Below are 26,545 nucleotides of genomic sequence, written 5' to 3'. Positions count from 1 at the left end.
AGACTCTGGTGGGGGTGAGACTTCTGATTGGGGGATGTGGGGGTCACTGTTCAGGTCCTGACCACCAGTTCAGGGGTGGGGGGAAAGGTCCCAGAAACCCCCTGGCCTAGCCCTGCTGGCCAAGAGGAACCAGGGTGTGGGGCAGACCTGTGGCAGAGGGACAGGAAGCCAGGGACATCGGACACTTCTGTGGTCTGGGCCTCTGTGCCAGCATTTACTTCCTGGGTTGTGAAATTCCCCTACAGAAAATAACCTTCTTGCTGTTCTGAGCTTTCCCTCTGGCAGGGGTGGTAGGCAGAGGCACAATGAGGACAGGTCTTAGGCCTGGGACATGGGCACCTACTGACAGATGTTCCCTGAGCACCTGCTATGGGCTTGGTGCTGCTCTATGCACTTACTAACATTAACTCATATAATTCTTCCTATAAGGTGGGTATTACCATTGTGCCCACTTTACAGGTATGGGAAACTGAGGCTCAGAGTGGGTAACTTGCCATGACCACATAGCAGAGGATAGGAGAGGCTGACTCTGCTCTTCCCTACCTGTGGTCCATCCTGCCTGTCCCATTCCTCCTCCAGTCCTCTGCCCCAGGCCACCAATTACAAAAATTCTTACAGCCTCATTGGGACATATTGAAGGTCTCTCTTTATCCCTTACTCACTCCGGAACCAGCACATGATTTGAGTGGACAAATTTAGGTTTTACCTGGACCAGAGACTATCTCTAGTCAGTAAGAGATAGGTTTTACCTGGACCAGAGACTATCTCTAGTCAGTAAGTCTAGTCATTTCCTCATCAGTAACACAGGGGTTCAGATAGCCTCATCTGGGTGGGCTGTAGTGGGGTCCTGAAGAAGTTAGGACCTTCCATCTAAATGTGGAGCCACCAGGGGCCAGACCTACAGTCCCTGCCTTCCTACTGAAGGGCCTCAAGCATGTAACTAATTGTCTCCATCTCATAGAGCCAAGGCAAGAATTAAATTAAGAACATCAGCCTGGTATGCACTTGGTGCTCACTACACGAGTTACTTCTTCCCCCTTCGTTTTTCTGAGTAACATTACTTAGTACCCTATCGTAAATGGCCACATTTATTAACTCCTTGCATCCTCACAGAGCAGTTCTCAAAGTGGGATCCCTAGACAAGTATCATCAGAATCACCTAGGAACTGCTGACAGTACAGGCTGCTGGCCCACCCCGGACCTGCTGAATCACACTTTGCTGGGGGGTCTGGCGATCTGCCCTCCAGGAGATTCTGATACAGCTTAAGTTCGAGACCAACTCACTTTGAACAACCCTGGGAGACGGGGGCTATTCCGCCCACTGGGCAGAAGACAGAACTAGAGCTGGAAGAGCCTGACCGGCTCCAGCTTACATGCCTGCTTAAGTACCAGAGGGAGGATCCGAACCCAGGCCGCCAGGCATTAGTCTGTCCTAGGAGCCCCACACTGGGCCCTGATGATGCACAGCTTGTGTGAGATGCTCGGGAATTTCAGGTCATGTCAGTGACTATCGTCCCAGGAAATGGACAGACCCCCTTCCCTGGCGCATGGGATCCGAGTGCAACAGGAGGCTCCCGCCCATTCCATAGGCACAGCCACGGCCATTTCCAACCCTTTATTAGGACTCTGTCAGCCCAAATAAATACATTAAACCCAGAGCTGAGGGAATCATGCACCCCAGGAGGTGCCCCCACAACCCCGGCAGGGCAAAATAAGTTAGCAGGGGGCCTGCCAAAGACCAGGCCAGCTCCCTGGCTGGGCAGGCAAAGGCAGCTGGACTCGCACACGCTGGTCTAAAGTGCATCTCGGTTCTGTGGTCCCCATGTCTGCATGGCCCCTAGCGGGGCCACTGGGATGGGTGGGCAGGAGGTTCCTGGTGCTCACACCGTGCCAGCAGTGGTCACCGAGGTTCTGTGTCCATCTGTCCATTTGGGGGAATGACTGTGTGACCTGGCGTCCTCAGGAGAAGCTGTCGTCGGACCGTGGCTGGGAGTCGAAGGGGGGGTCTGACACAGTGATGCCTTGATGCAGCTTCTCCAGCGAGAACTTCATCTGGGGGAAGAGGTGAATGCTGGGAGGGGTGATAGCACTCCCCACTCTGCAGTTGAGGAACTGAAGGTCCAGAGAGGCCATGTCCCCTTGCCAGGGTCACCGTGTTACACACGCGGAGCCATCCTGTACCCAGCTTCACTTCTTACAGGCAGCAGATGGAAGGGGCCCAGATGGCCTGGGTTCAAGTCCGGCCTCTGCTACTTACTGAATAACCTTGGGCAAGCCCCTTACCCGTCCCAGGTGCCTCAGCTGCAAGATGGGTCAGTAACATACCCGCTGCACCAGGTTATTTCAGGGTTCTGACGGGGGAACACCTAGGACCTGGCACACGTGTTACTCTTATTCCCGGCTGCGCAACCTTGGGCAAGTTGAATCGCTCCATACCTCAGCATCCCTACCTATTACAGGGGGGGATAGGAGCACCTCCCTCAGGGGCTGGCCATGAGAAGCAAAGCAGTTGGTCATTTTGACTCTGAGAACAGCCCAGCTTGATCAGTGTCTGCTGTTAGCATACATTTGAAAAGTCAACTCTGTGCCCATAGCAATGCGAGAGGAAAATAACAAGAATTTAGCTGAGGATGGCGAGGCTCTGCCCTCCTCTCTCTGAGTTTCACACCCCTCTACCCTGTCCTATGGCCTTTCCCAGAGTGAGCGTATCTGTTCAAGCATAATTTCAGGGTGCAATGAGGCCCCTAGTAAGCCTCAGCATTATGGCCCATAGTGACCAGACACGATGTTCAGTCACCAACCAACTTACACTCAGATACCCTTGGGTGCCCAGCCAACGCCAGCTGCTCCCCAGCTTCCCACACCCGCTCCCCACATTGGGCACTTACCCCAGGTGTCTCAAATTTGTGCTGAGCCACCACTTTATTGAGCACCTGCTGTGTGCCTAGCACTGGGATTGCAGTACTAACAGCAAACACAGTGTTTGCTATGAACTTGGCACTATTCCAATTTGAACTCATTTAATCCTCATAACAGCCTTTGAGGTACCGTCAATTACTATCCCATTGACAGAGGACAAAGCCAAGGCCCCAAGTCACACACCGGAATTTAAGCCTGGCCTTCTGAATAGATGCTGTCCCTGAACTATAGGGGGTATATGGGGTACCCTTTCTAGAGGTGAGACCCCAGTATCCTTTGGAGAACTTTTCTCCCACCCTTATGTGATCCCTTAGTCACCCCAAGTCGGGGAGGGACTCAGGGACCAAGCCTGGCCCACCCCTGGCCGCCGTGACTGGTTCAGGGGTGGGCACGTGACCCCAGCAGCCGGTGAGAGTGAGCACTTTCCTTTGTCAGCTTAGAGCTGCAGGTACCACCTGGTCATCCTGGGGGAGAGGATGCCCAAAACTAAGCCAAACCTGGGGGGCAGGGCAGTCAAAATATGGTAGCAGAGATCAATTCTTACTGCCATTTAGCAGCTGGACCCAGGATGAGAGCCAGTACATTCTATTTTTCCATTCTGCTGATTTTTCGGGCAACCCTGGAAGGTGGGGGACTACAAATGGCCTCCTCATTTTATGGAGGAAGAAACAGGCCCAGAGGCACCTGCCGCCTCCTGGGGGTGAGTGCAGGGTCCCACAGCCTCGGGCCGCACCTCGTCCAGGAGCTCTACCGAGGCCCGCAGGATCTGCCGCCACTTGTGCACCTCGACGCTGTGGAACTGCTTCTGCAGAGCCAGGACCTCCGCCCACTCTGCAGCCGTCTGGGGGAACTTGCTGTTGGGGAAACAGGGCCTAAGTGGAGTTCTGGCCTCCCCCAACCTGCCCAAGCTCCCAACCCCCTCAGGGTACCCACTCACTCCTTGGCCAGGGCCAGACTGTGCCAGGACTCGAAGGTGTGGGCTGTCCTCTCCAGGGACCAGAGGCGGTAAAAAAGGAGGATGTTGAGGGCGATGAGGACGATGAGGCTGGGGGCAGGGGACAGAGGTCACGAGTTGGGCACACACACAACTTGAAAGGACACAACGACTCCCCCCTTACAGAGGAGGAAGTTAAGACGCAGAGAGGGGGAGACACGTCCAGGGTCACACAGTGTAGAAGCAGCCAAGTCAGGGTTCTCATCCGGTCTGAAGCCCACACCCTTAAACGTCCACCAAATCACTTCCCTGGGAGAGCCAAGGGCGGAGAACAGAGAAGCTGCAGCCAGAGGTGAGAGGGGAGGGGAGGGGAAAGGAGGGGAGGGGAGGGCCAGGACCCTACCTCACACAGATCCTGAGGAGGCAGTGAGGGGAAACAAAGAAATGAGAACTGCCCAGCCCATCCTACCCACCCCACCCTCCTAGCCCCAGGCCCAGACAGGCTGAGTGCGATCTGATGCTCACCCCTAAAGTTCACAGGATCTCACCTCCATTTCCTCGGTGTCTTGCCCCCCACGCCTCCAGACCTTTGCATGTGGGTCTCCCTGCCTAACCCTCTGGGGCCTCAGCTCAGGAGTCCTCTTCTGTCCCAGGAGCCTTCCCTAACTGCCCACCGATCCCGCCTGGAGGAAGCCTCCGTTGGCCTCCCAGGCCCTCCCATCCCAGGCCTGTCCCCTCTGCCTGTGTTTCCCCTTCACTGTGGTCTGGTGCCAGGATTGTCTCCCCCAGAGCTGTTGGTAACTACTGTGTCCCCAGCATCATCCAGCTTAGGGTTAGACACAGAAAACATGAACACAATGTGTAGCATAATTGCTTCTTTTGCATCTCTCCTGGTTCACCTAATTTCACCTCATTTGGGTACCTGCTCCTCCAGAAAGCCCTCCCTGCCCCCTGGGGGAGGTCAGGTCCCTCTAACCTCCCAGAGTCCCGGGGCGTCCCTCTCCCAGCAGGAAGGCTTCTCCACGATAAACAGAGCAGCGCACTGTGCACGGAGCTCTGCAGGGCACATCCCAGACAGCAACTCCTTTTATCCTTGCTATGAGGTGAGCACACACTCCCACTCAAGCTGAGGCCTAGTGAGGCCATGGTCTCACAGACAAGATGCAGATCCAGGCCTGTCTGACCCCAAAGCCCAGCCTCCTTACTCACACAACGCTGATGAGCACCAGGGCACTGGGGATGCCTGTCCCGGGACCCTGGTCCACGGACGGTTCTGAGAAGCGGGAGCTGAGGGAGCCTGTGGGAGAGCAACTCGGAGTCAGAGAGACTCATCTAGGCCTCCCCAGGGGCCCCCCTCCTCCGCCTGCCCTGCCCAGGCCTGAGGGACACACCTGAGGTGTGCATGCCAGCCCGGATGCAGGGGTCTGGGTCCGGGTGCTGGGGCCCATCACCGTGACCCCTCCAGCTCAGGGGCCGCTTCCGCCTCCGCAGGCCTGACAGCAATCCCCGGGCGTCCTTCCCGCCTTCCTCCAGGGATAGCTTCTCGGCCTTGGCAAGCTCCCGCTCTGCGGACACAAAGAGCGCTCTGCAGGTCTGAGCCTGGCCACGCCCCCTCCCCAGTCCTGTCCGGCTCTGTCCCCTACCCAGGTGGTGGAAGTAATCCTCAATGCCACTCCACGAGTTCTTCTCAATGAGAGACTTCACCAGGCTCCAGGGCTGCTTCCGGTAGCGGATCTCAGAGGACACTCTGGGGTGGAGGAATGAGGTAAGGGGTCAGGGTCTGACTCCAGCCTTGCTGCCCCGCCCCATTCCTGGGGGTGCTTTCCCCCTAATTCAGAGAGGGCCGTACACCCATAGACAAATCAGACACCCTGCCCCCACCCACCCATGGCTTCCCCATGATCCCTGCTCACCAGAAGCGCTGGCCAGTCAGCCCATAAACCCTTCTCTGTCTACCCACTACCTTGGCAAGTCTCCCATCCATAAGTGCTGCGTCAGCACTGCCCACCCAAACTGAGGCTTAATACCCTCTTCAGCCTTGAACCTCTTCCATCTCGCTGCTGCATGCACCTCTACATGGGGGTCTAAGAGAGCTTAACACGTCCCCAACTGAGCTCCTGATCTTCCCCAAACCTACTTCTCCCCATTTCCCCATCCTGGTCAACAACAGCGCCATCCTTAGAAGCTCAGGCCAAACACCTCTGATGTTCCTGGCCCCTTAGGGACCAACACTTCTGCCTGCCAGGGTAGCAACCAACTTTCTGCTGCTGACTCTGGCTGGAGAGAGTGGGGTGTAGAGGCTCTGGAACCACCAGGGCATCAGGTGGAGGCAGCTGCTCACCGGAGACGGGCCTTGTTCCGGGCAAGGCCCAGGATGCAGTAGCGGTGGGCAGTGTAAAAGTAGTCCTGGTAAGGGATGCCCTGCGTCAGCACCTCCGAGTCCACCACACACCCGCCCGCCTGTGGGCCGCGCCGGAACAGAGTCTGCAGGGACAAGGGAGGGAGTCAGGGCTGCCCCACCTGGCCACCCAACCCAGCTGGCCACCTGTTGGCTCACCTGCGTCTCGACCACCGAGGCGCTTTTGGGACCCAACGGGTTGCTGATGGGAATGGTGTAGGTCAGCACTCGGCGCTGATGGCACTTGCTGTCCCCACTCCAGGGGCTCAAGGTCACGTCTGGGGCAGGAAGAGCAGAATGAGGAAACTATTCTCCAGCCCTTTGTCCATAGGCTGTAAGCCTTGCCCCTAAACCTGCCCTTCCTCCATGTCCCCACCTTAGTGCCTACACCTTCCTTGAGACGTTTAAAACCTTATATGTTGATGATGGCTGGAACCTTTCCCCTCCCTATACTTCTCACCTCTCCTGAGGCCATCTCATCCATTCCTGCTGCCTCAGTTTCCCTCTCTGTCCCAGTCCTGGCTTCTCCCCTAAGCCTCAGACCTAGGATCCTGTGACCTCCTGAACACCTTCTCCAGAAAGTTCCCTGGACCCCTGGACCCCACATTGGCTTCAGCATCCCTTCAAACCTGCCCATCCTCTGGAGCCCTATCTCAGGGGTGGTCCAACTGTCCTCCAGGCTCTCCCCAGAGCCCTGGGCCTGGACACTCCCGCCCCCATCTGACTCCTGAACTCCTCTGCTGGTCTCATGGTCAACCCTTGCACTTTACCTGCTGCTGTGGCTTCCCGTGCCACACCTGGCCACAGGGGCCCAGCCTCAAGGCGTTTCTCACAGTGCCTGCCTCTAGCCTGAGGGCATCAGCAGGCTTCCTGGGTCCCTGTCCCCCACCTCCTCTCCTTTCCCTGGAAAAGTTCCTCCTTCAGGCCTTAGTTTCAATTCCACATCCTTCCAGCAGCCTTTCCAGATACTTCTCAGATCTCAGCTACCCTTCTGACACTCACCCTATTTGTGTGAGAATCTATTTCCTCTCATTCTTACTAGATTCTAGGTACATCTGTCCTGGTCTCTGCATAGAGTGGGCACTAAATGTATGATCATTACATCATATTTATGAAATGTGTACTATCGGTTACTGTTCTAGGCACTTTTTTAGTATTAACTCATCTAACTCTCCTGAGACCCTGTTAAGACAGGTACTATTATCATACCTCTATCAAGCAGAAGAAACTGAGGCACAGACAGGCTGGAACCCTGCGAGTAAGAGGCAGCCCACTCTGGTCTCATGGCTGCTGTTTTAGCCCCCGCACCTTACCACACCCCACCTGCACAGCAGTGCCTGTCTCGGCTGGTCCTCCCCACCCTCCCTGTGCCTGGGGACCTCAGCCCTGACCTGTGAACTTGCACTGCTCCAGGAAGCCCTGCAGGAAGGACGAGTCTGAGAAGAGCATCTGCTGGAGCCGCTCGGCACCCACGTGGAAGACGGAATTGATGAGGAGGCGGCCGGAGAGGTCGGGGAGCAGGGCGGCCAGGTCTGTGGGCCACACACAAGGGCAGCAAATGAGGCCCCTGCACTCCTCCTTTCTCAGAGTGGTTCCTCGGATTCCGTGGTGACCACTCCCCCCACTCCTGGCCTGTGGAGTGGATGGGCGGGCCTAGCCTCCTAGACCAGAGTGGACCCTGTGACACAGCACACTCCTCGGCCCCCTGTGCCCCAGGGGTGGCTTTAGGGTGGCGTGTGCCCTAGGCCCAGACAATCAGAGCCACCAGGACAATCACAGAGGCACAGCCAACTGCGTTTCCAGCCATCACAGGCTCACTGGCCTGTGGCTCTTGGCCACAGTGATCGGTTCAGGGATATGTGTGATCCCAAGCAGCCAGGGATGGCTTCAGAGGGGAGTGTGCGACCTCAGGCAGCCACATTGATTAGCTCAGGCGTTGGCTCGCTCTCCGCTCAGAGCCCACCCCAGAGCTGTCAGGACAGCCACTGGGCAGCATCTTTTCCTTCTCCAGGCTTCTCGGGAGCAGGGCAGGGGCTCCCTCTGCTCCCACAAGAGGAGAAGCTGCCTGGAAATGAAGTTGATGCAGAGAAATGGAGATGATGATGATGATGATGATGATGATGATGATGATAGCTAATACTAACTGGCCCAAGCACTTTGCTCGTATTAACTCATTTAATTCTTTTAACAACAACCCTACGAAGTGAATATTATTAGTGCTTATCCAATTTTTCAGATGGGGAAAATGAGGCTCACAGAGGTTAAATAATTCGCCCAGGTTACATAGCTAGGAACCACTGTGGCCAGAATTTGAACCCTAGCAATCTGGCTTCAGAGTCTGTGCTCCTATCCACCCTGCCCTGCTACCTTTAAAGCAGAACTGAAGATACCAGGTGTCTAACAACACCATTTGAATGCCTCACCTGCCCACTCCCTGGATTTTTTTTTGTCCACTGAGCTAGCAAATCCTTGTTTATACCAGACTGAGTAAGGTTGTCACATGCGACTAAAACAAATGATTCAGGCCACCTGCCTCACCTTCCTCCCCCGTGGATGAGGAGGAGTTACTCGTGTCCGTCAACAGCTCCTCACTGGGCAGCAAGTTCAAGGGGCCCAAGGAAGTGGGTCCATCAGGTGGGGTGGGCTCTGCGCTTGGGGGTTCAGCCACTGGAGTCACTGTCTGGCTGGAAGAGGCATCTGGCTGTCTGTCCGTCTGCTCCTCTTTGTCCTCCTCTGCCTGCAGAGAATGGCTTAATCCAGCCTTGTCCCACCTCCATCCCAGCCTGAGGGCCTCCTGTGTGCCCACATCGGCCATTAGAATTCAAGACTGTAAGAAAACCAATTCCTGGAGGTCACATGTATATGGAGGGCTTATAGCAGAGGCCCTAGGGCCACCAAGACAAGGGCTGAGAGCCCCTTCCAGGCTTATCTTGGATGCCTGGGCCATAAGCTTTCTTATGCCTGACCTATCCGTCTGTCCTGTCCATGCCTTGCCTATATCCTAACTTATCCATCCATCTCTCTCTCTTGCGTTTTCTGTCTCTCACTCTTTCCATCTTTCTGTCTCTCCTTTGCCTGCCCCTAGTTTCCTTGCCCACTCCCAAGCTCCATCCTATCTTTCCATCCATCCCCTCTTACCCCTCCATCCACTTCTCTGCCCCTCTGACCATGCCCTCCTTTCCCCCTAGCCTGTCCCTCTCCCCAACAGCACCTCTAACCTTCGCCTGTCTCTTCCCCTCAGCGCCCTCCTCTCTCTTTCACCCTCCTGCTCACCCCATGGTCTGCATCACTGCTGGCTCGGGAAAGGTTGGGGGTGATGTGGCCACGGCGCAAACCCACTGGGCTTGGCTCCTGGCTGTGGTCGGCTGCCCCTGAGGGGGTGATGTCACTTAGGGCAATCACATCTCCTACTTCCTTGGGGCTCCTGCAATGAAAGGGAGGGGATGAGGTCACTGTATCCCCGAGCCCCATACACCCACCTCGGTCCACCCAGGAATCCAGGAGCTCTGCACGCAGCCCCTCCTGTCTCCCCCAACCCCGGAACCAGCTGTCAACCTTTGACTCACCCCAGACCATTCAGCTGCAAGGGGCAGACATAGTCCTCATCCTCGCTGGTGAGGCCCAGCTCTGAGCCGTAGCACTGATGCACCAGGTGCCAGAGCTCGCGGGGACTCAGCGTCTGGGCAGGCAGGACGTAAGGGGGCTGGCCTCCACCTCTCCCAGGCCAGAGCCCTCCCCACCCGTCCCCACCAGCCTCAGCAGTTCCCCGAGTGCCCACACGGGGCAGCATGGTCTTCCATCCTGGATCTCAGCCCAGGGCAGCCCTGGGGAGGAGGAGTCAGGATGCCCAGGACTTTGCCCTCAGTTTTCACAGTATTCACACAGCTACAGGTCAAGGGTCCCAGTTTACAGAGGAGAATACAAGGCCCAGGGAGGAGAAGTCATGCGCACGAGGTCAGGGATTCAAACCCAGCCGGCCTCCAGAACCTCTGCTCCAACCCCCCATGCTGTCCTGCCCCCACCCATTTCTCCAGGGTCCTCAGGAGCCCCGGCCTTTCAGCTGCCCATGGCCAGAAGGGGTAGATGACAATAACAAAACAGTAGTAACAGTAACAATGACAGCAGCAGCACTCACTGAGCTGTTACCACACGCCAGGCATTCCCATTCCTTCACACGCGTTAACTTACTGAGTCCTTAAAACAATTCTGTAAAGTTGGTGCAATAATCGTCGTTTTAAGACAATGACTCTGAGGCACAGAGGTGCCCAAGTGGCAGTGCTGAGATGTGATCCCAGGGGCTGGTCTAGCACCCTGAGCTAACCACTGGACAACCCTGCCCCGTAAGAGATGACACTGACTAGCACTTATTTTGTGCCCAACTCTGGCTGCTATGAAGTAGGGACAGTATTCCTTTCACAGATGGGGTTCAGTGACTTATCCAGGTCCCTCAGCTCCTCAGTGATGGGGCTGGAACTCCAACCCTGGCAATCTGGCTTCGGGGCCTGAGCTTGGCACCCTCCTCTGTCCTCCCCTTCTTACAGACTTTGACACTGTGCTGTCCCCCGTCTCGAGCCCCTGCCCCAGCACGCTTGCCCCTAGTGGCTGGAGCTGCCCCTGAGAGGACAGGCGTGAGCGCAGCACTGCTGGAGGAGCGGGTCTGGGCCTTCAAGGAGCTGTAGCCAGCAGCAGCAGACCCTGAGCCATGCCAACCTGACATCTAGCCACCCTCCCTCCCTGCCAGCAGAACTCTGATTTGTTTGGGGTGAAAATCTTCTCCAGCCAATTCATCTTTCCTTTGCCACAAACCCAGCTTCCTTTGCAACTAAAGGCAGTCATGTGACCCAGTTCTAGCTAAAGAAATAGAAAGAGAAATCTGCTGAAGGAGGCTTTTCCTCCCTGATAAAGGAAATTCCACTTTCTATTCACCCCTTTTCTCCTTCATGTTTAGGACACTTATATGAGGGCATGATGCCTGGAGCTATAGCAGCCACTTTGTAACCACGAGGCAACAAGCATGTGAATAAAACATTAACACACAGAGGATGAGAGTATGGAAAAATGGACAAGAGCTTGGGATCCTGATAACATAGGAAAGCCTTCAAACCCACCCTGGGCCACCTGCCTCCAGACCTGTCATTACATGAGCATTAGGTGACGCAGTGGATGAGTGGAGTCCAGAACGTGACTGTCACATAAAAGCCCATGTGACCAGGGGCAAGTCTATCCCTCCATGCCTCACCGGTGAAGTAAAGGTAATAACCCATACTGCCTCATAGGGTGGTTTGAAGATTAAGTGGGTTAATTCATGTTCTGCTCAGATCAGTGCCTGGCACTTAGCACCAGAAGTGTTAGCTATTATTACCTTATGAAATAATCCAGTATCTGCTTCTTAAACCATTGTTTGGTTGGCATTTCAGTCACTTGCAGCCAAATGCATCCTATGTAAACCTATGCAACCACAGTGGGCATTCCAGGAGAGCCGGCTCAGATAGCACTCAATAGGCTATCAGATTGCAGTAAGTAAAAATTTAAAGTCCCTAACTCAAAACCTTTGGGGCAAGATATGATTCAAAATTAAGATTTGGGATTTAAGAATGATAGTATAGTGCCCATGATAAAAACTAGTATATTTAATATCCAGTGCAGTGTATGTCAGAGGTTCTCAAAGTGTGACCCAAAGATTTCTGGGGGTCCCCTGAGCCCTTTCTGGGGGTTCATGAGGTCAAAATTATTTCACAAGTATAATAAGCATTACTAGTAGTATAAGATGTTACTGATCTTTTCACTTTTATTTTCTCATGAGTATACAATGGACTTTTCCAGAGGCTATGACAGGCCATGCTGTCATTTTTCTGGTGGCTAATGCAATGCGTGCTTGTGTATTCTTATGCTTAAAAACGTCCCAGTTTCAATTTCTAATATAGTAAATCTCACTAGGTATAACCTACTCACACAAACGTTCTTGGAGTCTACAATTATTTTAATGAGTGTAAAGGGTTCTGAAATTATAAAGTTCGAGAGTCACTGGCAGATTCTATATTGGACACTATAACTTTATATTGATCACATCTAAGCTGGACTCCAGTCATGCACAGTAATAACTTTTTGTCCTGAAACACATGAATAGTCATAGTGAGAGTTAAACCTGTGCTAGGCAAAAGGCACGCATGACCACTTATGTTTAAATTAATTAAAAGTGCAGATCCCCAATCACACTAGCTACTTTTCAAGAGTTCAACAGACTCTTGGCCAGTGGCTACCCTACTGGGCAGCACAGACAGAGAACACTTCCATCGTGGCAGAAAGTTCGAGTATGCAGTGCTGACACACAGGAGAATAACCACATTATTAGCTCAGATCAGATTTTGCTGCCACATATATAAAACCAATATGGTGAATAAGGGGCCATGGATGCATATTTCTAGTGAGCAAGGTCTGGTGCTAGAGCCCATGGTGGCCCCTCATGGTGCCTATGGAGGAAGCTGCCAATATGTGGGGCCAGATACTCATGGAGAAGAGCTGAGCGGTCCTGCGGTTCTGGCACCCCTGGCTCCATGGTCCCCGTGGCCCACCCATAAGTCTCCCCACCCCCCACCCAGGCCTCATCCAGGCCCACCTTTTCAAGTAGTGCATTCTGCCAGAGGCGAAAAATGAGCAGGAAGCAGCGGTCCCGGGCCCCGAACGAGGTGAAGAAATGCTGCAGGAGAGAGATGGGGTGTGGGAAAGACAAGGAAGGATGGAGGGACGCTCCATCCCCATCCAGCTCCGTTCCTGATCTCCACCCTGATGTACATCCATCCATTCATTCCTTCCTTCATTCCACAGGATGTTTATCCTGTGCCCAACTCGGCAATGGACGCTGGAGTCACTATGAGGAGATGGTCCCTGGGCCGGACGCTGCCCCCGTCCCCAGAGCTCACAGTCCAGGGCAGGAGACAGGCACATCTCCAGATGGGGTCAGTCCTGAGTTATTGGGCTGTGAGGGGGAGGAGCCCAGGGTACTTTCCCAGCTGCCTTTGCCCAGTAGGGTGGTCAGCTGATCTTTTTTTGGCCAATAAAACACAAAGGGAATTCTGCTGTGAAGCGGGTGTGTGTCTGTGTGTGTGTGGTGTGTGTGTGTGTGTTCCGGCCACATTTCTTCTTCCTTTCCTGTCTGGGCTGTGGGTGTGAGGCAGCCATCTTGGGGCCATCAGGCAAGATCGTGAGGACAGAATGGAGTGTCAGGGAAGGCTTTCAAGGAGAGAGGACATCTGAGCTGCAGATACGTGGGGGGAGAATTTTACCATTAATCCTGTCTCGGCAGCTGTGTGAGGGGATGGACTGCAGGGACTAAGGAAGTAGGAGGCTGGTGCTGAGATCCAGTCAGAGATGATGGGAGCCTTGGCCAGGGCAGGGGCAGGAAGAACAAAGAGAAAGCCACAGACCAAGCACAGATCAGGGTGCAGAAAATACAGGGCGTTGGTGGTGGGAGAAGGGAGGAGCTGGCTAAGATCAGTGACCACATGGCCTTGCCAGCAGGTCCTCTCACTCACCTTCTCGCTCTCTGTGCAGATCTGGATGGCATTGGGGATCAGCTTGGCTGTCTTTTCCTTCTTCAGACATGTCACTTCCTTCAACTGGATGGAAATCTAGAAGGACAGGTGCGTCAGAAGGGGCCAGAGCCCTCCCTGCCCTGAGGCCCCTTCTCATCCCTGTGTTGGCTTACTGTTGTCTCCCAGCGGAAGATGTTGCTGTAGAAACAGATCCAGTTCTCGGAAAGATAGAGGCGGCCCTGGAGGAGGATCTCACGCTGCAAGGCACAGGAGTAATCTGAGGCGGCCAGGGAGAGATGGGCAGACAGACACCTGAGTCACACGGCTAGCCTGGCTAGCACCCAGGCGGGGAGGGTCGGGAGGGCAGAGCTGGGAGCTCAGGGTCAGGTCCAAGACTAGGTGGGCATCAGGCCTCACCTACAATGAGGCGTTCGGCTTCAGGGAGTTTGCTGAACAGTTTCCGGAAGTCCTCATTCCGCTGTTTATATGTGGGGCTCAGCATCTGGGGAAAGTTTGGGAGGTGTGAATCCAGATGGGGTTCATACTCTCAATTCTGCCCCACTGTTCTCCCAGGAGCCCCTCAGTCTCTGCTGTCCCAGACAGGCTCTCCGAGGCTTCTAGTCTAGCTCACACTGGCTTCCACTGCCAGTAACATGAGAGTAACCATGATGAGAGCTCCCATCTACTGATTTCCACATAAGCCAGGCTCTATGTCACATACCCACCATCATTGACTCATAGTGACCTTCAGCCTTGGAAGATTGGGACTGTTTCACAAGGAGAGAGGCCCAGAGAGGTTAAGCAATTCACTCAAGGTCACACAGCACATAAGTAGCAACAGAGGTATGACCCCAGGTCTGCTGACCCCAGCTCCCACTTCTTGACTGCTGTCTCCTCCCTTCCTCCCCCCCCTCCAGCAAGTCCCTCTGCCCAACACTTACACTGTACCAGCTCTGCATCTTCTGCAAGAGAAAGGAGTGGAATCAGAACAAGCCCCTGGATTCCCCACCTCCCACCCCTCTCCCCACCAGGCCTGGGCCTGCACCAACCTTGCTATTGCGAATGAAGTTCCGGCTGCCCAGGCTCTGGGTGCTGGGTGTCCCAGGCACCCCACCCTTCTCTGAGGAGCTATCTGACCCCTTCTCCACCATGGTGCCTAGTTCTGGCTCAGGCGGGGGTCGGCTTGGGGGCAAGAGCTGTAGCCGCTTACGGAGAGATGGGGAGCTGCTTGGCGTGCTCCGGCCAGAGTGGGGGGTGGTACTGGGGTAGGGAAAGAAGAAGGGGTTATGGGGTAAAACAAGCCGGGGTATGGAGACAGGCCTATTTTGGGAGGCCTGCCCACCAGTCCATTGATCCCCACCCATCTATTCTACTCTACTTCCTAGCAGCATGGCCCAGAGCAGGTTCCCTAACTCTTTGTACCTCGGGTACAAAGAGTGCTAAACCTTGGAGACAGGAGAGAAGCTTGAGGAGCCCCGGGGGTTGAGGAGCGCCTACCTCCTTCCCAGGGAGACCGAGTTCCCCGTGTTGGAACCCTGCTCTGAATTGAATGGACCAGTGGTTTGCTGCTTTGGGCCTCAGTTTCTTCCTCTGTGAACAGGGTGTGTGTGTGATAGTCGCATCTAATGCACAGCGTGTTGGGGGAGAGTACATTCATCATATGCAGCTGGCCATGATATTGGGTCCTGACTCGAGTCCCTTTACAGTTCCCCAGCTGACCCCACAGCCCTGTGGCCGTTTGTGTTTATTCTGTCCTCTGAGCGCTCTGCTTATTCTGGGGCTGTCTCCCAGCAGCAGTCTAACCCTCCGAGGCAGGAGCCTCCTCCAGTGGTATCTGCTGCTCCCGGCTCTGGGCAGCGTTCGGGTTATTCACGTAGTGACCCAAGGGTGAGAAATACATGTTCTCATCTAGCTGTCTGCAGAATTAAATGAATCAATACATGCACAGTGCTTCTAATAGAGCTCGCACACAGTGCACTCTCAGTATACCTGCTATTTTTTTTTAATTAACTTATTAGTCATTCGTATAATACTTATTGAGCAGCCACTTTCCACTCAGTTGCTTGAGCTAAAAACCCTAGCATTTTCTTTCTTGCTCCCCCTCATTTCTAATCTGTTAGCAAGTCCCACCTCCAAAATCTATTTCCATTATTTCTATTATATACCCACTTCCCCACCTCCAGCGCCCTGGCTCTGCCTCCGGCACACCAATAGCCCCTACAATCTACTCCCCACACAGCCAGAGGGGGCCTATGAACCTGAGTCAGGTCAGGACAGGGCCCTCCTGGTTGAGTTCTCACCAGGCTGCAACTCAATTCAGCTGAAAGCAGTCCTTACCTTGCACCCAAGGCCTAGTGTTGTCCCTGTCACTCCCCCATTCCAGCCTCTGCACTTCTATTCCCTGTGCCCGTATATCCTTCCACAGGCCCAGCATAAGCAGCTGTCTTATTCCACCCAAATGGTCTTCCCCTGGTGGCCCTCCTCAAGTGGCCCCCAGCCCCACCCAACCATCTAAACTCCCCCTGATCACTTATTCAGTTGGTTCATTGTCTCGCCCAGACTGTGAACTTTAGGAGGTCCTGGTTGCCACTGTGCCCCCAGCACCCAAAACTGGACCTGGCACGTAGTGAACTCTGAATAGACATTGGTGACTACGTGAATAACCTGAACGCTGCCCAGAGCCGGGAGCAGCAGATACCACTGGAGGAGGCTCCTGCCTCGGAGGGTTAGACTGCTGCTGGGAGACAGCCCCAGAACAAGCAGAGCGCTCAGAGGACAGAATAAACACAAACGGCCACAGGGCTGTGGGGTCAGCTGGGGAACTGTAAAGGGACTCGAGTCAGGACCCAATATCATGGCCAGCTGCATATGATGAATGTACTCTCCCCCAACACGCTGTGCATTAGATGCGACTATCACACACACACCCTGTTCACAGGGGAAGAAACTGAGGCCCAAAGCAGCAAACCACTGGTCCATTCAATTCAGAGCAGGGTTCCAACACGGGGAACTCGGTCTCCCTGGGAAGGAGGTAGGCGCTCCTCAACCCCCGGGGCTCCTCAAGCTTCTCTCCTGTCTCCAAGGTTTAGCACATGCTCTTTTCCTCTGTTCAGACACCATCCTTTCTCTTCTTGGCCTAGCAAATTCTTATGCATCCTTCAGGACTCTTGCTCCACGCCTCTCCCTCCTGGACACTGCCCCCCACAGCCCCTATCCCAGCTCTAACCACTCTGCATATGCTTCTCTCATCCTAGCCCTGACTACTCTATGCTGTCACTGTGTGATGACAACTCCATTTCCCCCACAGATCTGTAAGCTCCCTGTTGTCTTGGTTACTGCTCTGTTCCCAGGATGGCTCAAGACAGGGACCAGGGTAGGCAGTCATGTCCCCTGTACGTGTGAAATGAATTTGTGGAAATAAGTAAGTAAATAAGTAAAATAGATGGTGACCTAAGCCACCACCACTCCTCTTAAACTTTCAAAGCCACCTTTTCCCTAGGTCTCCCTGCTCCATCCCTCTCCCCCCACATGCAGGGAGAGGGAGCCTATGAACCACGGGCAGGTCAGGGCCCTCCTCATAAGCCCTCCTCTGCTGCACCTCACTCCAGCTAAAGCCCAGGGCTGGTTGCTCTCGTTGCCTCTCCCCTCACTCACTCTTCCCCAGCTCCAGCCTTGACTAGTCCCTCTGCTCAAATGCCCTTCCTCCCAGATGTCTGCAAGGCTCCCTTGCCTCCTTCAGCTTTCTGCTCAATGGACATGTCTCCAAGACACCTTCCTTCTCCTCTATTTAAAACACACTTCCTACCTCCCAACCCTTCCTCCCCACCTCTTCATCTCCCCCATCCTGCCCAGAATTTGGATTCAACCAGGTATATGGCTTGCCCAATCCTCTGAGGGCTGAGGCCAAAGCTGGTCTGTTTGGCCACTTCCCTGGGTGACCTTGGGTAAGTGTCTAAAGCTTTCTGAACGATTTTTTGTGCCTGTTTCTTCTTGAGTATAATGGGAATATAACAGTACCGACCTCACAGGGCTGTCTGGAGGACAGACAGACAGCCCACCACATGGAAGGCACTCTGATTTGATCATTAAGGACTGTCAGCCTGAGATGGAGCACATGGCCACTGCCACTGCCCCAGCACACCTGTGTCGAAGATGCTATGCTGAGCCTGACAAGTATGGCAAGACACCTCAGCACAACTGACCCCAAACTGATCATTCACTCTCTAACTACACACTGACCACCTGCCATGCACTAGGCACTGGACACACAGAAGTGAGCAAACCAGGTATAATCCCTGCCTGCAGGTCTGGATGTTCTGTTTGGGGAATAATCAATAAGGAAACATGTAAACGAGGATGATAATCTCACTGACACTGGTCACACCAACAGCACCAGCAACACCTGGCAGTTGTGAGAAATGCAGGCTCTGGGACCCACTGCAGATCTACTGAATCAGAGATGGGATGGGGCCCAGGAGACTGATGCGTGCTCAAGTTGGAGGACCACAGTGATAAAGGAGGGCGAAGTAGGTGGGTGGGGTGCAGGGCACACTTAGGCTGAACCCCGAGGATAAAAAGAGAGATCTGGCAAAGGGACGAAGACTGTTTAGGGAGCAGGAACAGTGAGCTAAGCAGGTCTTAAGAGTGAGGTGGTCAGTGGGGCTGGGGAAGGAGGACAGGAAGGCAGAGGCCCACCCACAGGTGCTGTGGGCTCTCGGCAGGAGTTTGGACTTCACCCTAAAGCAGCCGTGGGCAAACTACGGCCCGTGGGCCAGATCCGGCCCGTTTGAAATGAATAAAACTAAAAAAAAAAAAAAAAAGACCGTACCCTTTTATGTAATGATGTTTACTTTGAATTTATATTAGTTCACACAAACACTCCATCCATGCTTTTGCTCCGGCCCTCCGGTCCAGTTTAAGAACCCATTGTGGCCCTTGAGTCAAAAAGTTGGCCCACCCCTGCCCTAAGGGCACTGGTGAGCTATGGATGGGGCTGAAGGAAAGGTGACCACATCCCTCCCCGGCCTCATCTTCTCCCTTCTGGTCTGACTGCAGACCCCTCCTCAACCTGTCACAGGTCTAACACCGACAGACAGAGCAGGGCCGGGCCTGTGCTCCCAGATCTGGCTCCTTAGCAGGAGGAACAGGAAGTGCTCAAGGGCAGACACAGCCCTGAGGCTGCCCAACCAGGCAGGCTGCAGCAGACAGAGGGAGGAGCCCCAAGTGGCTGGAGTACCGTTATGGGGCGGGGACTAAGAAGAAATGGGTTTTTGCCACTGAAGACACCTCACCTCCAGCTTCCTGGGCTTAAACAGGCCCAGAGCTCCAGGCAAACTGCGTTTCTCCACAGCGGCAAGAAGTCTTCTCCACACCCCCTCCCAGCAGTAGTACCACAGGTGTGTTAGTCATACACAGAGCCACGAGTCCCAGCATAATTACACACAGCAGTAAAGTATGCTGCAGCCACAAAGTCCCAGAAGTTACACACACACACACACACACACACACACACACACACACACATGAGGCTGCAGAGGGTTACAGAAAACCATAGAAAGTCCCAGATAAATCACATTCACACATAAAGCTACGAGAACATCTCAGAGAAGACTTGAAAGCAAACAACATTCCCAGTTAGAGGCAGGCAGTGAAAGGACAGTCACAGAGGACCCCGGCGAACACATGCACAACCTAGGGAAATGAAGTCACAGTGTTCGCCATGTGGTGGGGAAGACAAAGCCAGGGCCTGCCTAACACGGCAAGGGATGGAGGCGTCAGCTGCTGCTGCTGACAGAGAACCCTGACACCCGCACAGACGCCTAGGACTCAGAATAACGGGGCCCCAGGGGTGTGGCCCCATCTCAACAACACGGAGGCCAGGTATTGATACAGTGCAGGGAACATGCTTTACAAGCTGTACCAGGGGACAATGGCAGTTGTGATTATTGTTCCAAATAGTCAAGTGTACTGCAAGGTCTCAGGAGGGAGGGCCCCAGGCCCACTAAGAGTCACCAGGGGTCTCTCTCTCTTGCTCTTCACACACACAAAGCCCCAGAGGGTCCCAGCTGCACACATGGAAGGCCAGGCGCATACATAAAACAAAGTCACAAATGGACACACACAGGAACCTTCACACCAAGATGGAATCGGAGGTAAATTATAGGCACAAGCCCAGAGAGTCTGAATCATACATGTGTGGCCATGCTTGGACACCCAGGTAACTGACTTTTGCACAAAGAGTGAACAGGGTCAGAGGTAAATTATAGACACATTCAGAGGCAGATGGTTGGTCATAAGAGCACAGAGCCTCAGACACATATGGTCACACATTACAGTCACACACACGGTCAACGTATAGTGACACTTGAAGCCACAGATGGAATCAGATGTAAATTACACACACACGGGGGGGGGGGGGGGGGTCACAGCTGTCTGCACGAGGCACCTAGACACATGCACACCTACTCCCCACCCCAACCTGACAGCAGCGTCTGCTGGGATGAGACACGTCGCACGGACAACCACGGAAGCCGGGGCCACAGCCTGGGCCCCAGACACACACGCAGAGTCACAATCAGACACACGCAGGGACCTTACAGGAACACAAGGAATTCGGGGCAAAAGACACACACGCGGCCCGAGGATCACAGCGGCCTACCCGCTAGGACACTGACGCCCATACACAAACTTTCCCTACGATTATTCGAAAACACCGGGCCCATCAGGGTGCGGGACCCCGGAGGGGCCAGGCACGCGGTCGGCCCGCTACCTGGAAGTCCCTACCCCCACCCCCCAACAGACCCGCGACAGAACGGTGGGCGGAGGCTCAGACCCGGAGGGGCTGCTCGGGGCCTGCGAGCTGCCCGCCTCCAGCCCAGTCCAGAGCCCCGGGTGAGCTCGCCCCGCCTCGCCTCCCCGGCAGGAGCCGGCCGGGCCGGGGCCCACCCCGCAGGCCGCGCTCCCGCGGAATCAGCCCGGGACCCGCTGCGACGGCCCCGCCAACCTGGCGCATCGCTCCTGGGCGGCAGCAGCCAGGCCGGAGCGCCCCGCCGTCGGCGCTCAGTCCCGCGTGCGCCCAAGGACCGCGAGCCCCTCCCCACCAGGCCGCCCCCCGAGCCCAGGCTGCGGGACCTGGGCTCCGGCCGCGCCCCCGCCCGGCCCCGGCGCCCCCGGCCCCGCCGGTCCTTACTCGAACATGGATGCGGCGGCGGGCGCGCCCGGCCGCGGGGCAGGGCAGGGCAGGGCGGGCGGCTGAGCGGGGCTGGGCCGAGCTGGGCGTCCCGGCAGCACACCCGCCGCGCCTTCCAGGCCGCCGCCCCACCGGCCCGCCGCCCGCACAAAAGGGTTCCGCAGCCGGAGGCCGCCGCAGCGTCACGCACCCCTGCCCGCCCCCGCCCCGCGCGTCACGGCGCCGCCCCCGGCCCGGGAGCCGGAGGGAGGGGGTGGCCCCGGCGGAGGGCGGGGCCTGGAGGCCAGGCCGCGGGGTGGGGGTGGGGGGCGGAGAGCGGGGGGCGGGGCCTAGAGACCGGAGACCGCGCCGCTGCGGGGGGCGGGGAGAGGGAGACTCGGGGGTGCCCGTCCCGGCCGAGGGGCAGCGGCCGCTGGGGGCCGCAGGGCCAAGTGGAGACCGAGGGACTTGGGGGCGCGGGGAGGGGGGGTGAGACCGAGAAGTGGAGAGGCGGCTGGGACGCCCGAGATACAGAGCGAGGAAGAGGAGGCGGAGAGAGAGAACCCGAGGAGAGAGGAGCAACACAGGCCGACTTGGTCCAAACGAAACGCCGCATGGCAGCTGCCTGGGCACGGGCGGCCACTCTCTCCCCTGGGGCCGGAGGGTCCCCAGCTCCAAGGGCGCCCTGGCGGGAGCCTCCCCTCCCCCGGGGGGAACCTGAGAGGCGGGGCGGGGCTGCGGGTGGAGGGAGGGTGTGGGAAGCCGAGGAGTCGGGCGGCTGGCACGGGTGGGCATCGCGGCCGGGGAGGGTTGTCCTCGGGAGGCCCCAGCCGGGGCGCGGGGACCCCTTAGCGCCCGGCGGCTGTCAGCCGGGCCGTCGGAATCCAGCCTCCCGGGCGCGGATCGTGCGGTGACCGGGAGCTACCGGCCCCGTCCTGGGGACCCACTGCTTCTGCGGGGAGGGCAGCAGCGCCCTTCACAGACTGGGAAGCCCGGCCTCAAAGATGGAGAGTGAGAGGCCGAGTCACCCCGCCGGCAGCCGCAGCGAGAGCGCCCCTGCCCTGCGGCCCAACCCGCGCCGCTCTGCGCCGCCGCCCGAGCCTGTTGGCCCCGCACTCCTTTGCGGGACAACACGGAATGGGAGTCCCACCGCACAGCCTCTGGCCCGGCGCACCCGCAGAGAGAATGCTCCCCACCCCTCTGCAGGAGAGGCTGTCCCTTCCTCTTGAAAAACTCCATTCCCATCCCTCTCCCCAGCCTCCAGACAGCCCGACTCAGCATCTCCGTGTGGGGGGACGGCGGCCCCCAAACTTCAGCCTGTCCTGACTCCTCTCTTTCTCTCACACCCGCTCCAATCTCTCAGCAAACTGCGGGCTCCACCTACACAATCTACTCGGAATCTGAACTCTTCTCCCCTCCACCGCCCAGCCCGGCCCGGCCTCCACCCTCTGCCTCCCGGAGACTGCAGCCTCCTCCCTGCCTCCTGCTCCTGTCCCACCCGCACCGGCAGCCCCCTACAGGCAGCCGGAGGGAGCCTGCGAGCCCCTTCAGGTCCCTGCGCTCTCCTGGGGCTCCACCTCTTCCAGCTAAAAGCGAAGCCCTCGCCTCAATGCCCAAGACACCACTTTGACGTCACCTGTCTCCCCCCCACCACCACCCCCCTTACTCCCTCCAGCCCCCAGCCTCCCTGCTGTTCCTCTAACTCACCAGGCAGGTTCCTGCCCCCGAAGACTTTGCACTTGCAGTTTCCTGTGCTTGGAAGCTCTCCCCCCAGTTCTCGCCTCTCACCCTCAGATCTCAGAGAGACCCCCCTTCCATCGTCTCCCTCTGTCTCACTACCCTCTTGGCCTGTTTCTTGTTTTGAAATATTTTAACATTTTTAATTAGGGACTGTTTGTTTCAAACAAGAAAAAATATAACAGTCATCTGTGTCCCCACCACCCATATATAATTGATGTGGACATTTTGCCATTTTTGCTTCAGACCCTTTCATGTTTTTCTAAAGAAATAAGTGATTACAGTTACAGCCAAAGGCCCAGATCCCACCCTATTTCTCTGCCTCTGCCCTCAAGGTACATACTACCCTGAAGCTGTGCACTTTTCCATCCTTTTCCACAGAGGGATGCATCTACCAGCAATATAATATGTACTATTGTTAAATGTCTTAAAAAGATACACAGTTGGGCTCCTACTGTATCATTTTACAACCTGCTTTCTCCAGCATCAGTGTCTGAGATTTGTCCACGTTGGCACACAGAGCTCTGCTTCATAAACTTTAATTCTTATCATGAGTGGAAGAAACCACAGTGGATATTTCTCTTCAGGGCCAATGTAGCTCTTTCCTCTTTTCCCCTGTAGCCTTGAACCTCCCACTTCCTGTCTCTTTGTGCCAGAAATAGTGTTCTTTTGCAAAAGTTTTGTTTAAACTTTTTTTTTTTTTTTTACCTGTGAGCTGCAGCAGGAAATACCTTTATATTGGCTTCCATACACACTTAGACATATATGTAATGTCACAAAAGTTGTAAGGAACCATACTTACTCACTATGCCTCGTATGCTGTGTTATTTCCAATTCTATCCTAATTCTGTTTGGAAAATAAAAGTGCCAATTGCAACGCACTACATCAGTTTCATGGTCTTTGAATGGGTCACGATCCATAGTTTGAAATACACTGGGTGCTCAGCTGCGCTCAGGTTTGCTTGTCCCAATGTGTTCTCTCAATTGCCTTTTTTTGTTTGTGCATCTACTTTACAACTTCCAGTCAGGCTAAGGACACATTCCTAATGAACATCAGCCCCGACCTGGGCAGACAGCCACAGGAAACCCACGCTTGAGCATGAGTCTCTAGAGCAGTGGTTCTCAACCTTCCTGATGCCGCGACCCTTTAATACAGTTCCTCATGTGGTGACCCCCAACCATAAAATTATTTTCGTTGCTACTTCATAAATTTTGCTACTGTTATGAATCGTATGTAAATATCTGATATGCAGAATGTATTTTCATTGTTACAAATTGAACATAATTATAGCATAGTGATTAATCACAAAAACAATATGTAATTATATATGTGTTTTCCGATGGTCTTAGGCGACCCCTGTGAAAGGGTCTTTTGACCCCCAAAGGGGTCGCGACCCACAGGTTGGCGACCCACAGGTTGAGAACCGCTGCTCTAGAAAGAGAAAAGTCCTTTCCTGCCCCACCACCCAGGTCTCACCTGTCCTGGGGCAGACTCTCCAGGTCTGGCGTCCTCAGCAGCTGCAGGTGCTGGAGTGCCTGGGTGCAGTGGGGCGACTCCCCATCACTGGATGGTGTTATCTGAATGGAGGGCACCTCCAGAAGCCTCCAGGGCTCAGAGGCCAGTTCCTCAGCCCTGCCATCCTGTGGCTGCTGGCTCTGCCACTGGGCTGGGGGGACAAGTGAGTCCTGGTCTCGACTCTGGGTCAGCAGGGGCGCCCCAGGGAGCAGGGGCAAGAGCTCAGCCATGGGAAGGTCTCTGTCTGCTTTGTTGGGGCCTTGGACAGCAGGTGTGGTCTCTGGGGGAGAAAAAGAGAGGTGAAGGGAGCAGGTCCTGTCCAAGCTCTGCTCCTCCCAAAAGGGGAGATGAGCTGAGGTGCAGAGCACTATGCGGGGATCAAAGAGGTTTGGGTGGGATTCCCACCTCTGCCAGTGTCCTCCCTGCATGACCCCAAGCCTCCATTTCCTCTTCTGGAAACTAAAGGTCTTGATGCTGACACCCTAGGGTGGCTGAGCAGTTCTGACATATGGAGGGCCTAGCCTAGGCCCAGCACACAGTCAGTGGTCAGTGAATGTTCATGAAACCTGTTCAGGGCCAGGTGTTTCTGTTTGTTTGTTTTTTTGAGTATTTACCAAGGCCAAGCCCCGGGTTTTCTATAAACCCCGCCACCCAGCTCCCTTCCACACACAGGGCCAGGAAGGAGCCAGGCCTGAGGGGCCCCAGAGGCCTCAGGCCTGGGTAACGGCTGATCAAGAGGCAGAATCCAGCATTTCCCTTCCCTGTTTGCTCAGCAATTGACCCTCCCAAGACTAACAACGGGAGGGTGTCTGGGCTGGGCTGGGCTGGGCTGCGGCCTCCTCAGATGAGAGGAAGCCGGGTCAGTTTCTGCGGTTGCGGCTGTGATATTGGAGGCTGCCTGCGTCTGGGGAGGTCAGATCAGTCGGTCTGTCCTTACAAGAAGGGCGTCTTGGCACCCAGCTACCAGGGAATAGGGAAGGAGGACTGTGGGACCCAGAGAGGGTTCCCCTGGTTCACGGAAGACTTTTACAGGCCAGGCCTGGACCCCAGGGTCCTTTGCAGGCACCCCAATACCCCTACCTTACGGCTTCTACCTCCTTCTGTCCTCGCGGGGTTTGGACTTCCAGGGTAAGGGCAAAGAACAGGCTCTTCCCTCCCCCCAGGAGTCCTGGCTGGGCCAGAGAGCTGTGACCTTGCCAATTGGAATAGCATGTCCACTGGCGTCATGTTCCCCTCTGGCCAGCGGGAGAAACGACAAAGTGGGGGTGGGGGTGTTCGTACCATAGAGGAGGCTGAAGGTAGTGCCCTTCCCTCTTGACTGCCCTGTTGAGGAAGGGGCTGTCTTCATCCTAGGCCTCTACTGACCATCCTTCTGTTGCCTGGCAGCCAGCCACAACCTAGCTTCTCTCTCCACTGCTCTCCCAGAACTGCTCCTCCAAGCCTAGAGACCCTCCAGGTGGCCAAATCCAAATCCCACACACTTTCCACTTCTTATCTGCCTGCCCTGCTCTCGGAAGCTGGAACCTGGAACCCGGGAGAGTGTTCTACCTTCTGGGAGGTTCTCATAGCCTCCAAAATGCCACAGGGCCTGGCTTTCCTCCCATCTCACTTTTATTCCCAGGGCTTAGGCCCAGGCACTTCTCTCTGACTTTTTCATTTTTATTACATAATAATCGCCACATACTAAAATATGTCTGTACCATAGATGTGAGTGGCACAGTGTAACAGCAACATGAACCTCATAACTCCCACCCACCCAATTTGAGAAACAACACACCATGAAATGTGCCCCTCCCCTCTGCCTCCCTCCAGAGTCTTCGTTCATCAGACAGATATCATCCACTCACATTATTTTGTTTTTATTTATTTTTTGTTGTTTTTTATTTTGCGTTTTTTGTGTGGGGTTTTTTTTTGTTTCTTCCCCCCCGCCCCCGAACTCACATTTTTAAAAATATATTTTTTTTTATTGATTTCAGAGAGGAAGGGAAAGGAAGAGATAAAAACATCAATGATAAAAAAGAACCATTGATCGGCTGCCTCCTGCATGCCCCCTACTGGGGATTGAGCTCATAACCAGGCATGTGCCCTTGATGGGAATCAAATTCAGGACCCTTCAGTCCCCAGGCACTCTATCCACTGAGCCAAACCAGCTAGAGCACCACTCACATTTTTAATAGTTTTTATCACATTGGTATACATCCCTAAACAACATATTGTTTAGTTTTACTTACTTTTGTGCTTTATAAAATGGAATCATACCAAACTTGCTTTTCTCACTCAACATTATTTTTAAGAATCATCCATAGGGGTGTAGATAGTTACACTTCATCTGTTTTGGCTG

The 26,545-nt window shown here is 55.0% G+C and overlaps 1 protein-coding gene across 2 annotated transcripts; it reads right to left on the bottom strand.

Annotated features, from left to right (window-relative positions):
* Window positions 1–1,600: 1,600 nt before the first annotated feature.
* GRAMD1A (GRAM domain containing 1A) lies at window positions 1,601–21,154 on the bottom strand. Of its 2 annotated transcripts, XM_081107449.1 has the most exons (19): window positions 20,973–21,154; window positions 14,833–15,043; window positions 14,725–14,745; window positions 14,201–14,285; window positions 13,957–14,060; window positions 13,784–13,879; window positions 12,868–12,948; window positions 9,818–9,930; window positions 9,525–9,675; window positions 8,790–8,988; window positions 7,643–7,783; window positions 6,411–6,529; window positions 6,195–6,337; window positions 5,497–5,600; window positions 5,245–5,418; window positions 5,063–5,150; window positions 3,857–3,964; window positions 3,653–3,773; window positions 1,601–2,052 (listed from the first exon to the last, which is right to left on the bottom strand). In XM_081107449.1, exons 1-19 carry the CDS (start codon window positions 20,978–20,980, stop codon window positions 1,960–1,962), a joined length of 2,160 nt encoding a protein of 719 aa, XP_080963575.1. In that variant the 5' UTR covers window positions 20,981–21,154; the 3' UTR covers window positions 1,601–1,959. The 2 variants fall into 2 exon arrangements, with proteins under 2 accessions (XP_080963575.1, XP_080963576.1); XM_081107450.1 differs by lacking the exons at window positions 9,818–9,930; window positions 14,725–14,745; window positions 14,833–15,043; window positions 20,973–21,154 and having other exon boundaries at window positions 14,201–14,693.
* Window positions 21,155–26,545: the final 5,391 nt, after the last annotated feature.

Source organism: Myotis nattereri, assembly GCF_964212035.1.
Source record: "Myotis nattereri genome assembly, chromosome: 15".
Lineage (NCBI taxonomy): Eukaryota > Metazoa > Chordata > Mammalia > Chiroptera > Vespertilionidae > Myotis > Myotis nattereri.
This window is presented reverse-complemented; position numbering and strand designations above follow the sequence as displayed.